Raw genomic sequence first — 16,497 nt, 5'->3', positions numbered from 1 at the left:
CTATCAATTTTAATCATGTTTGTATTGCTGTATCGCTTTGAACATGCTTTATAATTTTAAATTATAATGAGTTTAGTTATAATCTAACAAATACCAACAACTAATTTTATGCAAAACTACATATACCTTTAATATATACTTTAAAATGTATTTAAATATCATTTAATATATACTTTTTTGGGTGATTGATAAAGAAATGAAATTAAAGTGTGTAATTGCAACTTCAATTCTTTGATACCGTGTTCTAATTTTAATATGTTGCAGTAATGGCTCGTCTGCCTTTAATTGCACAAAGTGTGAGGCGTAAAAGAATTGGTATTGCTGTGACAATATGGTTGGAAATCTGTAGAATTGCGATTTGGTTCTTATTTAGAATGGGTGCCAGCCTTAGCCTACATAGACCAAGGATTAGGTCCTATACCTTAGATTTTTATGCAAAACGGGATTAAGTGAAAAGGCTTGTATATGCTAGTGACGAGACATGTATTGAACAAGTTAGGATGAATAGAACTGCCTTTTTTAAACTATGTGAGATGTTAGAATCGATAGGGGGATTGAAGTCGTCAAGGTTCATGCTTGTTGACGAGCAAGTAGCAATGTTTTTACATATCATCTCCCATCACCAGAAAAATCGAGTTATCAAGCATCACTTTAGAAGGTCCGGGGAAACTGTTAGCAGAGCATTTCATAGTGTTTTAAATGATGTCATACGGTTACAAGATGTGTTATTTAAAAAGCCGGAGCCAATTACAGCCGATTCTTCTGACACAAGGTGGAAATGGTTTAAGGTATTGGACTGAGTTTTATATATAGCTTGTACAACATTTAGTTTATTTAGATTTAAAATAGTATTCTAACTTAAGGTTTTATATCATATGATATAGAATTGCTTAGGTGCTCTTGATGGAACCCACATTAAGATTAGGGTTACAACAGTTGATAAACCTAGATATCGAACGCGAAAAGGTGACATAGCAACAAATATGCTAGGTGTTTGTACACCTGAGATGCAATTTGTTTATGTTCTTCCTGGTTGGGAAGGTTCAGTTGCCGATGGACGGGTTCTTCGAGATACCATTAGTAGAAGACATGGACTAAAAGTTCCTCATGGTAAAGTGGATAGTTAGAGGACTTTGATATTGTTCATTAAGATCAAACTTTTTGTGCTGAATTAATCATTTTAAAAAAAAATTATTTTATAGGTTGTTATTATCTAGTTGATGCTGGATACACAAATTGTGAGGGATTTCTTGCACCTTTTAGAGGAAAACGATATCACTTGAACGAGTGGCGTCAGGGTTATCAGCCAAGTTCTCCGCAAGAATTTTTTAATATGAAACATGCCTCAACACGTAATGTTATTGAAAGATGCTTTGGGTTATTAAAACTTAGATGGGGAAAACTTAGGAGTCCATCGTTCTATCCTGTAAGGGTGCACAATAGAATTATTATTGCATGTTGTTTGCTCCATAATTTTATTCGAACCCATATGAGTATTGATCCCATTGAAGCGGAGGTGGGAGAATGATTAGCTAGTAATGTGGTGGATGACGATGAACCGAATATCACAAATATTCATCCATCGGATGCTTGGGCTACTTGGAGGATGGAACTAGCCAACCAAATGTTCGATGAATGGCAAGCATCTAGAAATTAGTTAGGTTTAGGGACAAATTGAGTTTGACTTAATTTGTTGATGTTATTTTATGTATCTAGTTTATGAAACTTTGGTGGTGTTTGAATAAAATTCTGTATTGTACTAAACTTGTTGAATTATAATTTAATTTATTTTCATTCAGCATGTGTTATAATTTTAAATTTATTATTGTGCTTTTGATTCATGATATTGAACTAACGATATAATTTTATAAATTGTTCACCTTTTGATTCATGATATTAAAAAAAGTAAATAATGTTAATTTGTTTTTTTTCTTAAGATAATTATGTCAGGTGTTCCACATACACATGCTTCTTCTCAAGCTTCTCGAGGAACCAAAAGAAAATGGGTTCCAAAAGAAGATGTAGCCTTAGTTTCTTGCATGGTGGACTTGCACAACGTTGAAACATTTAATGCTGATACCGGGTTCAAAGCCGTTTATTTGAACGAGTTGGAAAAAATGCTAGAAAAGGCTTTACCAAATGCAATGTTGAAGGCGAAACCAAATATTGAATCGAGGATCAGGTTACTAAAAAGGGAATGGTCAATCGTTTATGACATGCTTAATGGCCAAAACAATAGCGGTTTTGGTTGGGACGAGCATAGGCAGCTCGTTGTTGCTGAAGATGCAGTTTGAGAATCCTATGTAAAGGTAAAATGTATTTCAAGTATGTTTTTTTTACCAAACTTATAACTAATATGGTTTCCTCATTTTTTTTAGAGTCACAAAGAAGCCGCTAAGTTCAGACATCGTACTTTCCCTTACTACAACCAGCTTACTGCCATATACGCAAGAGATCGAGCGACTGGGAAAGACGCTCAAACAGCTGCTGATGTTCTTGAAGAAATATATGCTGAGGATGTACCTACTACAGATATGAATGAAGAGAGAAACACATTCTATGATCATGGGTCGACGTCTCTTTAGACGACATGGATGTTTCGCACGAGCCGCCAAGAGATAGAGACCAAGGGGTTCCTCATCTTCAAACAAGAGAAAGAAGAAATCGATGCTCGTGATAATATGTATTCTTCATTTGATGAGGCCGCCACTTTGTTGGCCGAAAACATCAAGGTCAAGTTGGCGATCAAATCGAGAGGAATATTGCCTCCGAGGTGGTAGTTCAACAGGTCGAAGAATATCAAAAGATGGAAGAGAAAGCTTCAAATTTATATTCAACCTTATGGGAAATTGAAGGTTTATCTGACGATCAGCAGTATGAAGCTTTGACTAAAATTTCAGATCATCCAACTCAAATGATCGTTTTCTTTAGTTTACCTTCTGTTGCGCGATTAGAATGGGTCAGAAGATTTCTTCTCACTATTAAAAATCAATGTTCAAACTTTTTGATGTTGTAAAACTATATAACATATGGATTATGATGTAGAATTTCATTTTCATCTAACATTTTCTTAATATAAGTTAATTATGTTTATGCAGAATATAATTCTCAAGTTATATTTTGATTTTAGTAAATTCATATAAGAACATTTTATTATTAAGAAATTTATGAAATTATATATCATTATTAAATTATATTTAATATTAATTATTTTAAATTGTATTAATTCATATAAGAAAATTTATTATCAATAATTTTATGAAATTATATATTATTATTAAATTATATGTAATAATAATTATTTTAAATTATACAAATTCATATAAGATAATTTATTAGTTATAATTATTTTAAATTTTATAGTTATAATTATTTTAAATTTTATTAAATCATATATTTTAAATAAAATATATTTAATATTAATTATTTTAAAACCCATTTTTCTAAAACTCGTAGACTAAAATTGTTTTTTAGGTGATCCAATCACACTTCAATAAAAGATTGGTGGCGACTCCAATTTTCATTCTTAAGTCGACAACTAATTTTTTGTTTTCAAAATATGGTTTCGACAGTTTGAACTGAGAAATTGAAACTATTACCCCATTGTGGATGGCTTTGACAGATTGATTAGCCTAAGGTTCTAATATATTCATTTGAAGCTTTTTGAATGGTTTGACTTTGTGGGTGTTTGTAAAAAAGACTAGAATTTGCTTTTTGTAGTTCACTTTGCAGTTTGGTTTTTGAAAATGAATAATTCAAAGAATTAGCTTAATGATCATCTAGGTGTGAACAAGACAGGGAAAAAAATAAGGAAGAGCCCATTGCATCAACCTAATTTTGGTAATAATGCTACTAGGGAGCAGCCTCAACCTTACGTTTACAACATCAGCAAGAATAATTTTCGGAACATTGTTCAGCAGCTCACTGGTTCACCTTCACGCAATGATCCTTTGCCCAGACCTCCCCAGAATCCTTCCAAACCCTAAAGTATGAGGTTGCAAAAAATTAGGCCTTCTCCATTGACACCCATGGGTCGCCCCCATATTCCAGCTCCAGTTCTTGCCCCTACCCCCTCTCATACACCAGCTTTAGTTCCCCCTCCTGCTCACTATAATAATAGCTTAGTTAGACCCGGTCAATATGGACAACCATCACCTGGAATGTTACAACCTATGATACCTGGAGATGCTATTTGGGCAAACACAGCTGAATCTCCAATCTCAGCTTATATGTGATACCTTATAAATCCAATCCCAATTGGAAAACAAGTTCAACCTCAACTATACCCTCCAGTTCCGGGTGACCCTCATGTTCCGCCACCTTCTTCTAGTTTACTTCCTAATCCACCAATGTCAGCTCTTCCTTCCCCTAGAGGAGTCAATGGTGCTGTACCACAAATGCCTAATCCACCTTCTCAACAAATGAATGGTTCCATTCCACTGATACCAATGAATGGGCCTGCCCTTTTACCCTCACCAACTTCTCAGTTTCTTTGGCCATCTCTTACTGGTTTTATGAATTTGTTGTCCCCCAGATTGACATATCCATTGATTTCTCCAGGTGTTCAATTTTTCCTCCAATGACTCCCAATTTTGCTTTCTCACCCATTGTTCAGCCCGAGGTTTTAGGTCCAGGGCCTCAACCTCCACCTTCCTCCGGTTTTGTGTTTCCACTCTTGCCATCTGGTTTCTTTCCCTTCCCAAGTCCTAGATGGAGTGATTAACAATTCAAGTTATTACATTCTCGTTCACATCAATTTCATGGATTAACAACCCCCTTTCATAGAGTTTCAATTGTGAAATATATTGTATACTGCTTGTAACATGTATGTTTTTTTTTGGTATGTTCTTGGACCAGTTCTGCTAGTGGAGATCATCAGATAACTCGTATGACATCTGAAAAGAAGTTGTAATTTTTAAGTAGGTAAGATCACAGGCATAAAAAAATTATAGATAGGCAATCCTGTTGAAAAATTCCTGTTTACTTGTATTTCCATGGATTAAATCCTAATTAACTTTAGTTAAATTCCTGTTCAATTGAGTGACATTTGGCAATGAAATGTTCAAACATTCTTCATATTCATCTTTCCATGTTTTCGAAAATAAAGGTTCAATGCAGTTAGAGTTAGACCAAGTCCAGATGTTTGATTTTTCATCATATTGATTTATAGATAAACCATTAATGAAGCAGACAAGCAGGGTTCTCTATCAGTTTTCATTAACTGTTTCCTTGTGAAAAGGGGAAGCAAAGAACCATTGGCCTCACTGAAAGCATTGCCATATACTACATGTTCTTCCTTTGAGCTTTAACCTATAGTTTGAACATTTTCCTGTTCTTTGCTTATAAAGTGTACACGCATTTTTTTAAAATTTCAATTCTTAGGCCACTGTTAATCAGTTTGGAAATCCTTGACAAATCAACAATGTCAAATCCATTTAAAACATATTTCCTTTCCTAATACACCGACAAGATCTTAATAATTCATTGCAACCAAGAGGACAAAATTCATTAAGAAATTGAAATTGGAACATCCAAGTATGTCAACGGAAAGCAAACTAGAAAGAAAGGCAGGTTCATTAGCAACCCAATATTTTCCAATGTGACCATTTGAGAGATGTCTTTTTCCCACTTTTGCCGCATATCTTGTCTTTCTTGTTGCTCCTTTTGTTCCCAACTTGTTGCTCAAGAGGTTTCGGGTCTTTTTGCAGTAGCAGCGTTTCAGACTCTTCCTGTTCAAAACATAACAACTGAATAAAAAACCAGATTATATATTTCAATGACATGCAAAAGCCAATGGCAATAACAACCATTGTTTACCTGAATTTCAGACCTGGAAAGCAGAGGTTGGCGTGATTCCTGTTTGTGAAATTGATTTGGGTTGGTGAAGGTTGGTAAGGAACGAGGTATGGATTGTCCTCTGGATCCTCCTCGGCTGGAAGATGCATAACCAGATGTGGATGTTGAAGTGCTGGATGTGCTACTAAATTCCAAATCCAAACATAGCTACAACAACCGACAAGAAGATGATAAGCAAAGATCAACTACTTTATATTCTGACAACTGAAGACCATTGGTTTTACCTGAAAAACTCTATGTTCAAGAGATGTCACCCTATCCAACAAGGAGCCTTTGAAGTAAGCTTCCCTCATTGCCAAATCTAATGGCAAGCGTGCCTTTTCCATTCCTTTCTGCAAACTTAATTTCCCTTCTAAATATTTCATCTGCATGAAAACAAAGAACAGATTTTAAAAAAAAAAAAGAATAAGAATAAGAAAACCCAAAGCATAAAATTTGAAGACAAATGCATGTAGTTTATTTTGGGACTCACAATGAAATCCAAATGATCCAACCTGGAAACAAGAGGCATGGAGGAGTGGTGAGATATTCTTCCCTTTTCCATTTCTTTCATTGTAGGGTTGGTTTTTGGGGGGGTTTAGATGATTGAAATAAGTGAAATATGCTTTTATGTAAAGCTATTAAGTAAGGAACCGTTACATATTCCCTCCTTTTTCTGTAGTCTGCCTCGCAAGTCATGCGCTAGTTTGTTACGGTACGTGGCCGAATATCTAAACAAAAGCTAGAAATGGATCATACTCAGCCTACCTGTTCAATGTACCATCGGCCTATCTCCGTGGATTCTTCTCACCTAATATCAAACTCGTTCTAACATTATCGCTTGCAAATATAACCACAACATACTTAAAAACAATAATTTTATTTTATAAATTTTCAATTATTTATTAATTTTGCATATGATGCGGGTATGTAAAATCATATACTATTAGCTGATTGAGTCTTAGCTCGATTGCATTGACATTGTTGTTAGTATAGGAGGACGTGAATTCGAGTGTGCTAAAGCGTATTATTTTTCTAATTTAGGGTTAGGGTGAGATTATAAGTAATTTTAAGTATTGTATAAAAAAAACAAATATAACAAAAATTAATGTTAAAAAAAATCATACACTATTAATGTATTAAATATAAATCTATTTAAAACACATCGATATATAGACTGGAACCTCGTTGGTTATGCAATTTAAATATATTCTCGAGTTAACTTATAAATAAATAATTATATCTATTTGTACCCAAAAATATGGGTATTATCCCGGTTCAAGTGATGGCATTTCTACGGTTAATTTAAAACATGAATGAATTAGAGATTTATTAATTTAATTATTTTCAAAAGTAAATATTTATTGCAAGTATTACAAGTCTGAGTTGAATGACTGAATAGGAGGAAAGGAATAACAGAATGAGTGAAGAAAATATGAACAATTATGTGAAAATATATATTTCAAAAATAAATGATGTTTTGGTTGAAAGGATAGGATTGAAGTTTCGGAAATTATAATTTTGATTATTAGTTGATTTTTCCAGTTTAAATAGATTTTATATAGAAAGAAAAAAACATTATCATAGTAATATTTGTTTGTTTGCAAAATGAATGGTTGATTTGGTATCTAATTAATTCATGATACAACCTCAATTAAGAACTTAAATATAATATAGATATAAAAGTGAGGGATCTACTTATGCTGATATAAAACAAAAGTAATTTTACACTCTTTTGTATCTCTTTGTATGATTAATATTTTAATGATTCAACCATCAAATTTTATATTTCATTCATATCGGTCATGCATGTCAAATTTGATGTAAATTAAAAAATTCTAATTATTTGCTTTATGTAAAAAAATTCAACTGTTCAATAAATATTAATATATAGTATTTTAGATAAATATAATAGAGACATTGAATTTGTTCGAAATTTACATATATAACAAATACAATTATATCAAAAATTAAACGATTAAATTATTAAAATATTAATCGTACAAAAAATACTGAAGGAATATAAAACTACTTTAGTTTTAATTTTTAATTTTATAGTAGCGTAAGCGAATCCCACCCTAAACATAAATATAGATTGATAGTTCTTAGAATCTGAACCTCTGAATGATAAAAATATTTCACATAATGGTTAGTTTTTGGTAATGTTGTGGTTTGGTTTTGTTTCCTCACAGTTAATTTAGGTTATTTAAAATAAAAAAAAAACTCTAATCCTAACGGATCATACAAGCGTAAGCAGAAAAAGAAAAATCTTGAATGGTGGCGAATTCATGTATCAGAAAGCTGTAATGATTTGTCCAATAGGGAAAAGTAAAATCAAATAAGAACCTCAAATTTGCAAGAAATTTTGTTGTTTTTTTCAGAAAAAAGCGTGACGAGCACTAGTCCCAGCCATATTGGAACAAGCACTACACCAAAACAGGCTTTTAGCGGCGCTTTTTTAGGCCTTTAGCGGCGTTTTTTAGCGCCACTAAAAGCATTAGCGGCGTTTTGAGAAGTGCCGCAAAAAACGCCACTAATGACAGCGTCGCTAACTTTAGCAGCGTTTTTTGAAATAAACGCCGCTAAAGGTCAGGGTCTTTAGCGGCGCTTTTCCCACAAACGCCGCTATAGCTCATGAGCTTTAGCGGCACTTCTCACAAAAACGCCACTAAAAATATAACATTTAAAAAAATATTTTAATCAAATAATATTTATTTTTATCATAAATATTATATTATGTTTTATTTTTTAAATTTAAACTTTAAATATACTTTAAGGATAAAAAATATTATTTAAATTAAAATTTCTATGAAAATTTTAACTTTAAAACTAAATATAAAAATTAATGAATTTAGTTTTAGAATTTAAAATAATAAATTAATAACACAATTAAAATCCAAAAGTTAAAAAGAATAATACATATGAGAAATAGACTGACTAGTTGAACTTGCCAATAACTATACACATTGCAAGGTACTAAAAATACAATACATTTTCTTAATCAAGTAAATCTTGGTAATAAAAATACAATGCAAACTACATCTGCTACATTCCTGGTTATCCAATCTTCATATACCCTGCAGAATTGGGAAAATAATTATAGTGCATTAAAACAAAAATTGATATTGACAAGTTAAATATGAATGGGAAATAACATGAATGCAAAAATTAATACTCGAGGAAATTGACAACTTAGCTATCTCAACCATGGAAATGAATTAGATATTGAATAAGATAGATTACAACAATGAAACCAATGAATTCCTAGTTTACATATGTATGCGCCACTGGACTTGTTAAGTGAAGAATGAGAACCAAATTTTTTTCAATGGCTACAGGACATAAAGACCAAGAGCATCAAAAGTTTCCAAACATGAAACAACTAATCTATTAAGCAAGTCAGAAAATCAACGACCTTATTGTTTTAGCTAATAGTGGAACAAGGAGACAATTGAGATCAATTGAGACTAACCTCGGCTGAGATGCAGAAGTTTCAGGACAATCAGAAAAGATCACCTTGATATACTTATAATCTTCGCACCATAAATAATCAAAGTAATAATCATCGATATTATTCACCTTGTTGCCTAACCTCACATAATAATCAAAATAAATTTTAAAACCGCTCAGAAATTTTAAATAGATTACATCAACATATATTGAGCATAGCAACCTTCTAAAGAGAAAATCAAACAAATCAACTAAACGAACACAGAAAAATTGATGCTTCAAACCAAAACACCAGAATTTAATAGACATTAGCATTAGTCTGCAAATCTATCAAGTAAAGACATTAGCACAATTTAATAGAACTTTAATCTAAAAAGCAAGTACATAAATATTCTCTAGTCTTATTTCATAATATACCCAAATATAACAACATTCCAAAGCATAATGTTGTTATCTTGAGGTGCACCACTAATTCCTGCACAAAATGAATGATAAAAAAGGCCACAGTTCTTTAGCATAAACAGCAAACAAATTAGATGAAATACAAGAATGCTTAGATGGCAAATTACAGAGACTATAGCACATTTATTTATTTAATCTCACAAATAATTTTATTTAACTGACGGATTTGAAAGGTAATTTTTTCGGGGGAAATAGTTAGTACAATTTTAAACTTGAAATTAGTACAATTTTAAACTGGGGAAATACAAGAATGCTTAGACCTAACATAAAGAATAGTTAGTACAATTTTAAACTTGAAATTAGAAAGATGAATAAAACTCCTGTAAAAAATAAGACCTCTTCAAAATAAGCAAATATTTTTCCTTCTCTTTGCTAAAATAAGTCATGGGAATGGTTAAATATTACCAATTGAATTAGTTTATTGCTAACTTATATACCAAAACATGCATAAAAAATAATACTCCCACCAAATGTAGCATAAATATTTTAATTTTATCTTCATAACTTCCTTGATAAAATAATTCCATTTCCAAATGATTTGAGTTTGATGATTTAAATTCTTACCAGCAGCGCCAAATGCCTCGTGAATCTCCAAGTGCAAGAAATGAACGATATCTACAAGCTTCTCCATGACCTATGAATACAAGGCATAAAACTTCCACTGATATATATCAACTAACTTCAAAATCAAGCAGCAAAAGACACTTGTAACATTATGTGCAAAAGCTCGCATACCTTTAGACTTGGAGTTCACCGCAAAAGATAAAAAGAACACCACATTTTTTTTTGGAGTTCATCATAAGTATATGAAAAATGATATAACAAAAAAAAAATTCATAGAGCTTTACTAGTACCTCTTCCAAAATTCTAGACCAAAGAGATTTTTTCTTCAAATTTTTCACATGCTTATTTTGACTCTTTAACTCTGCTCTCAATATTGCAAGGCTGTCTCCTACATGACAAAATCAAAACAATCTCAATAGGAAGGGCTTAGATGACATCAACTATATTACATATAAATTCAAAGGAAACAACAATCGGATACACAGAAAACTTCACAGCAACTTTGCAAACAAAACCGATATTTAATATTTCTAAGTGTTTTCCCCTCAATATGAATAGGAATGTAGATATTTAGCTGAAGGGAGCTGCTCACATCTTGTGCAAACTTCATGGGCAATGACGGGTCTGATTCATGGAGGACAGGTAGGGTTATGGGAAATAAATTATGCTGATATTAGTGGTTAAAGAAACATGATACCAACCCTTAAACATAAGAAATTCAAAGCAAACCTCAATTCATGCTCTGTATGTTTCTTTCTAACTAGGCTGATGTCGATCCGGAACCTTTACATAAAGCAGCAAGACTACTGATTAACTCACAAATGGAAAGTGGTGAATTTCCTCAACAGGTATCTCAGACATAAATCAGATCCTTCTAGCAAATTAATGCATCCATTGCCAAAAGATTTGGCGTCCTTTCTTATCTAAATGATCAATATCTAAATCGAACATTAATTAATAGTACTTTTCCCTAAACTACAATATTGGTTTTCACAGGAACTTACAGGGATCTGTTTGAGGACTTGTATGATACATTATGCTGCATATAGAAATATATTCCCATTATGGGCTCTAGGCGAATATCGAAGGCATGTGCTCTTGCCTTCATACTCGATATAGGTTCTCACAGGATCTAGGAATTATCAGTACCGTTAATTGATGCTTACTTAGTATTTTTTCTCTAATCAAATCAAAAAGTTTTCAGCCCTTTCGGTGTTGTATATATGATTCCTCCAATAAACTTGTAAACATTATGCTGATCTCAGTAACTCAGGCTTATTTAAGGGGTATAAGAAAGAAACAAAGTGAGCAGATATTGTAAAAGGAAATACCATATTCAAGGTGTAAAACTCACAAACAAATGAAAATATATGCATGGTTCAATTGACTTGTTTTCAGCTTTTACTCTTGATGACTCCTTTGATACGGATTATAAATCCACAACATAGATTTAATTCCAAGTTACAGTTCATTACTACCAAAAACAACAATGAATTCAATCCTATTGCATGAGAACTCAAAAACTGACCCGGAATTATGGTAGAAATTTGATTCGGCAACATGACTCATCCTCATGAATCTGCCATATTGTTATCAGACACCTTTGCTATTGCCAGACTGGATTGGTTTCCATCTCTCTGGACTTCGTGCAACCAGCATATTCTCAATCTGCTTTTGCAACTCTGCTCTTCTTTGGTGATTTGAAGCTAAGGTTTTTGTTAAACTCTCTTTCATAGCCAACAGTTCAGCCCTTTTCATCTCTGCCTCAGCTATCTCAGAACTACTCTATAACCATTGTTGCCTGGAAGTTCCATAAAAGTTAACTTCAGCTGCAAGAAACATCAGTTAAAATTGACAAATTCCATGAAACCAAGATAGGAAATCGAATGTATACATTGCTCAATTTGATCAATTAAAAATGAGATTATATTTGTAACTTCAACAAACTTCTTAGTAGTTCAAATTTAAGATTCTTAATTTGAAAGTCTCAAATTCAAACATTTCAATTTACCTCGTTTACACTGTTCCTCAATTCTTGCATTCGAGTTCGAGTTTCCGTCAAAAACCTCTTTACATTCTCTCTAAACTCATTCATTTCTGAAATTTTCAATTCGTAAAACTTATCTCTCTCCTTCTCCACCTCTTCAAGCTCCTCAATCTCACTTTTCATAGCCCTAAGTTTCAACGCAATGCATTTCAGTTCAATATTTAAACTATAAATCTACACCGCTAAACACATAAAAAAATTTACTTCAATTTTTGAGAACTAGAATCATATTTGGTGTCGAGATTTTCGATATCAGATTTGAGAGCAGAGATTCTAAAGTTTTGTGATGCGATCTTTTGATCAAGAAACAAGAAACTTCGTTCCATGGAACCAATACGAGCCAGCTTCGATTCCAAAACCTGAGATTTGTGCGCTTGCAGCTCTTTCTCCGCCTGTGTATTAACAAGAAGAGACACAAAATTACGACTTTCTGGCTTTGATTTTACCGGGAAGCAAACAAAAAAAAAGTGAAGTTCAGATTTTACCAGGAGGAGCATTAGACGTTGGTTTCTAGAATGTTCCATGTGTTCTAGTCTTTCTCGAAACGCAGAGGAAATATTGTATTCATCAAAAGGAAAAATTATATACTACCTGCTGTTGAAGATCTGGAACAAAATCCGACTTAGCATCTCTTATCAGACATTTTCAAAGAGGGTACAAACTACTGATATTTTCAAAGAAGAGGGCCCATTGAAAGGCTCGCTTGATGTTATCAAAGTCCTAGTGAGCGGGAAGACCAGAGGATTGATACCCAGAAGACAAAACCAGGATATCAACAAACCCTTCTATCAGTTTCATCATTTCTTCCAGCGATATGTCTGGGTGATTCCATCCCATCTTCTGGTTTTCTTCCTTGAAGTCTGTTGTTGGAAATGGGAAATTTGGGGGATTTTAGCTGAAGAAAAACAAACTTTTATTTGGGGGATTTAGGGCACATGGCTGAGATGAGAAGAAGAGGGAGTAATGAGCGGGTAACCAAAAATTTTTTTTGGAAGTGAGCGGGATTTTGATTACCTTTTATTTGCTTACATATTTGTGGCGTTTTAAAGAAAAACGCCACTACTTAAGTTGAAATGACACCGTATTGAGAAATTGCAATACATATTTATGGCGTTTTTTATCAAAACGCCGGTAATGTCTACCCTTTGCGGCGTTTTTGTTAAAAACGCCACTAAGAAATTTAAATTTCTCTATTGAAACGGTACCGTTTTGGGAAATTTTAATACATAGTAGTGGCGTTTTTAAGAAAAACGCCGCTAAACCTCGCATATTTTTTTATATTCAATTATTGTATCTTTCATATAAATTTTACATAAAGAATTATTAAAATTTTAAGTAATGTTTAAAAGAATTAGAAAAATTATAAATTTTAGTTTTTTATTTCATTTTATTTTTTATTTTATTTGTTTCTTATAATTTGGTCCTATCCAAATTAAATAATTACCTATATATCCATATCAAATATATCAAATGGTTTAGATTAAATATTTTAAATATAAAAGCATTAATTAATTGTATAAATTTGTATCATTTAATAAATCTCAAATGAACCTTAAACCATAAATTAACCATTCAATATACATAAAGTCTATCTATTATTTATCTCTTAAATAATATAAACTATACTCATAATTCCAATATATTAAATTTATTATTATATCTTTTACAATTATATAAGAACATATTTAATATATAAATTTAAAAAACTAATTAATCTAAACTCTAAACATTAACCCGACCCTTGAAACCTTAAATCCCTAATTAATCTAACTCCTAGCCCCTAACCCCTAACTCCTAACCCCTAAACCATAATCTCCATTTTATTAGAGATATTTCTTCCTAACTAAAATATACTTATTTTGCTAGATGTTCGATGTGGAATGATTTTAGTTTTTGTATTTTATTTTTATTTGTTATAATCTTTACAATTTATTATATAAGAACTTATTTAATATATAAATTAAAAAATAATAATTAATCTAAAGCTTAAACCCTAACCTAACCCCAAATCTCTAAACCCTAAATCACTAACTCTTAACCCTAAACCCCTGACAACTAACCCCTAAACCTTATTTAATATATAAATTAAAAAACACTAATTAATCTAAATCCTAAACCCTAACCCGACCCCGAATCTCTAACCCCTAAACATTATTTAATATATAAATTAAAATACACTAATTAATCTAAACCCTAAACCCTAACCTGTCACTGAATCCATAAACCTTAAATCCCTAACTCTTAACCTCTAACCCCTAACCCCTAACCCATAAACCTTAAATCACAACCCTTAAATCAGAATCCCTAATCCATAATCCCTAATTCCATAATCTATAAACCTTAAAATTGTAACTCTTAAACCGGCCCTAAATCCTAAATTAACCATATATATACCCTAAACCATATATATTAAACCCTAAACTATAATGATAATTAAATTAAATATTTTAAAATTAATACTATTGTATCTTTTGCAATTATATTTGAAATTATTTAATATATAAATTAAAAATCAATCAATTATGTAGCCAAAAATTTTAAAATTATTTTAAATAATAGTATTTTAATTTCTCCATTTTTAACAAATATTTTTCTAAGTTTTTTATTTCAAATTATTTCTACGTGTCATTATTTCAAATTTATCCATTTTTAACAAATATTCAATTAAAAATAAATTGAATTTTAATTAATATAAATAAACAAATTAAATAGTGTCATTATTTCAAATTTATCTATTTTTAACAAATATTCAATTAAAAATAAATTGAATTTTAATTAATATAAATAAATTAATTAAATAGTAAATAGACAGATAAAATGTTTTTGCAGCGCTTTTCCAAAAACGCCGCTAAAGAACTGAGTATTAGCGGCGCTGTTACAAAAACGCCGCTAAAGAACTGAACATTAGCGGCGCTTTTACAAAAACGCCGTTAAAGAACTAAGCATTAGCGGCGCTTTTACAAAAAACGCCGCTAAAGAACTGAGCATTAGCGGCGCTTCTCCAAAAACGCCACTAAAGATCTGAGCATTAGCGGCGCTTCTCCATAAACGCCACTAAAGATCTGAGCATTAGTGGCGCTTTTCCAAAAAAGCCGCTAAAGATCTGAGCATTAGCGGCGCTTTTTTTAAAAACGCCGCTAAAGCCCTGAAAGTATAAAACGATGCCGTTGGGCTTAGGGTTTTTTGCGGCGTTTTTCCAAAAATCGCCGCTAATGCTCCTTTTTAGCGGTGTTTTTGAAAAAGCGCCGCTAATGCTCGATCTTTAGCGGCGTTTTACGTAAAGCGCCGCTAATGCTTGATTTTTAGCGGCGTTTTTTATCCAAACGCCGCTAAAAATGCCGCTAAAAGCCTGTTTTGGTGTAGTGAAGGACTTGTTTTGCAGAAAGCGGAATGTGATAGTAATTATTGACGTGGGTTTGTTTGTTCATTTACTGGATTATTCTGTGTTCCAAGTAGAAATACTTTGATGATGACACAACTATTATTGTTGTTATTACGCTTATTATTGGTTATATTCCATGTTCGACCTTAGCCCACTTTCCTTCATTTAATATATAACATTTTTTACACATTATAATATAAAAGAAAACAAAGAGAGATGATGGGTGGGACGTATGTCCAACCATGCTATTTAAGCATTTAAAAAGGCCAAGAGGGACACAGCATAAAGGAAGAACGAGTTTAAACACACATTATGTCTTTACGCAAAGGGGAAGATATGTGTGTATACACAAGTTTATAGTTAGAATAAAATCTAAAATTTGCAAGTAATTCAAAGAAAATTATTTTATAAATTAATTATGATATCCAATCTCTAGATATGAATCTAAGAGTTATTCAGACTTGATATTGGATTACTGCTTCATAAATCGTTGCAACTTGATTTTAAAATTGAATTTGGAAATATGTTTGTTTGAAAATTTGATTTGGTTTCAAGATTATTTAAGATTTCTTCTTGAATGGTTGAATCCGCTTCATTGATCTTTCACACTTACTCATAATAAAAATTAATTTATTTAAAAATATTTTTATTCTGATAAGTACATTAACTATTTTACTTTCACTATTTTTATACTACTTTAATTTTTTCGGACTTTCTTATCCCATTATAACTAGACAAGTACATTAGCTACCTTTTT

General features: G+C 31.9%; 2 protein-coding genes and 1 pseudogene across 7 annotated transcripts; 1 reads left to right on the top strand and 2 right to left on the bottom strand.

Moving 5' to 3' along the window:
• Positions 1-3,746: 3,746 nt before the first annotated feature.
• Positions 3,747-4,952, top strand: LOC105791932 (protein HAIKU1-like; annotated as a pseudogene).
• A 456-nt stretch (positions 4,953-5,408) lies between these two features.
• Positions 5,409-6,419, bottom strand: LOC105791934 (uncharacterized). Its single transcript, XM_012620237.2, has 4 exons — positions 6,329-6,419; positions 6,081-6,221; positions 5,818-6,003; positions 5,409-5,729 (listed from the first exon to the last, which is right to left on the bottom strand). The coding sequence occupies exons 1-4, from the start codon at positions 6,407-6,409 to the stop codon at positions 5,577-5,579; spliced, it is 561 nt and encodes a 186-aa protein (XP_012475691.1). The 5' UTR covers positions 6,410-6,419; the 3' UTR covers positions 5,409-5,576.
• Positions 6,420-8,677: 2,258 nt separating this feature from the next.
• Positions 8,678-13,358, bottom strand: LOC105791933 (uncharacterized). 6 transcript variants are annotated; one of them, XM_052634550.1, is made up of 7 exons: positions 12,844-13,358; positions 12,323-12,750; positions 11,840-12,140; positions 10,602-10,699; positions 10,312-10,381; positions 9,308-9,422; positions 8,678-8,912 (listed from the first exon to the last, which is right to left on the bottom strand). In XM_052634550.1, the coding sequence occupies exons 3-7, from the start codon at positions 11,871-11,873 to the stop codon at positions 8,837-8,839; spliced, it is 393 nt and encodes a 130-aa protein (XP_052490510.1). In that variant the 5' UTR covers positions 11,874-12,140; positions 12,323-12,750; positions 12,844-13,358; the 3' UTR covers positions 8,678-8,836. The 6 variants fall into 6 exon arrangements, 2 of the variants coding, with proteins under 2 accessions (XP_052490510.1, XP_052490511.1); XM_052634551.1 differs by having other exon boundaries at positions 12,323-12,485; positions 12,950-13,358; XR_008198606.1 differs by having other exon boundaries at positions 8,678-9,760.
• Between the last annotated feature and the right edge of the window lie 3,139 nt (positions 13,359-16,497).

The sequence above is a fragment of the Gossypium raimondii genome, chromosome 8 (genome assembly GCF_025698545.1).
Source record: "Gossypium raimondii isolate GPD5lz chromosome 8, ASM2569854v1, whole genome shotgun sequence".
Classification (NCBI taxonomy): domain Eukaryota; kingdom Viridiplantae; phylum Streptophyta; class Magnoliopsida; order Malvales; family Malvaceae; genus Gossypium; species Gossypium raimondii.
This window is presented reverse-complemented; position numbering and strand designations above follow the sequence as displayed.

What these genes read in the sequence shown, in the direction of transcription:
- LOC105791933 (XM_052634550.1), bottom strand. Translation starts at nt 11,873, where the DNA reads ATGTTGCCGAATCAAATTTCTACCATAATTCCGG. An exon ending in AATTTCTACCATAATTCCGG is followed by an intron (nt 10,700 to 11,839) that starts GTCAGTTTTTGA and finishes TTTGTCATGTAG; the next exon opens with GAGACAGCCTTGCAATATTG. An exon ending in CGAGGCATTTGGCGCTGCTG is followed by an intron (nt 9,423 to 10,311) that starts GTAAGAATTTAA and finishes ATGTGAGGTTAG; the next exon opens with GCAACAAGGTGAATAATATC.
- LOC105791934 (XM_012620237.2), bottom strand. Translation starts at nt 6,409, where the DNA reads ATGAAAGAAATGGAAAAGGGAAGAATATCTCACCACTCCTCCATGCCT. An exon ending in TGGATCATTTGGATTTCATT is followed by an intron (nt 6,222 to 6,328) that starts GTGAGTCCCAAA and finishes GTTTTCATGCAG; the next exon opens with ATGAAATATTTAGAAGGGAA. An exon ending in TTGAACATAGAGTTTTTCAG is followed by an intron (nt 6,004 to 6,080) that starts GTAAAACCAATG and finishes CGGTTGTTGTAG; the next exon opens with CTATGTTTGGATTTGGAATT.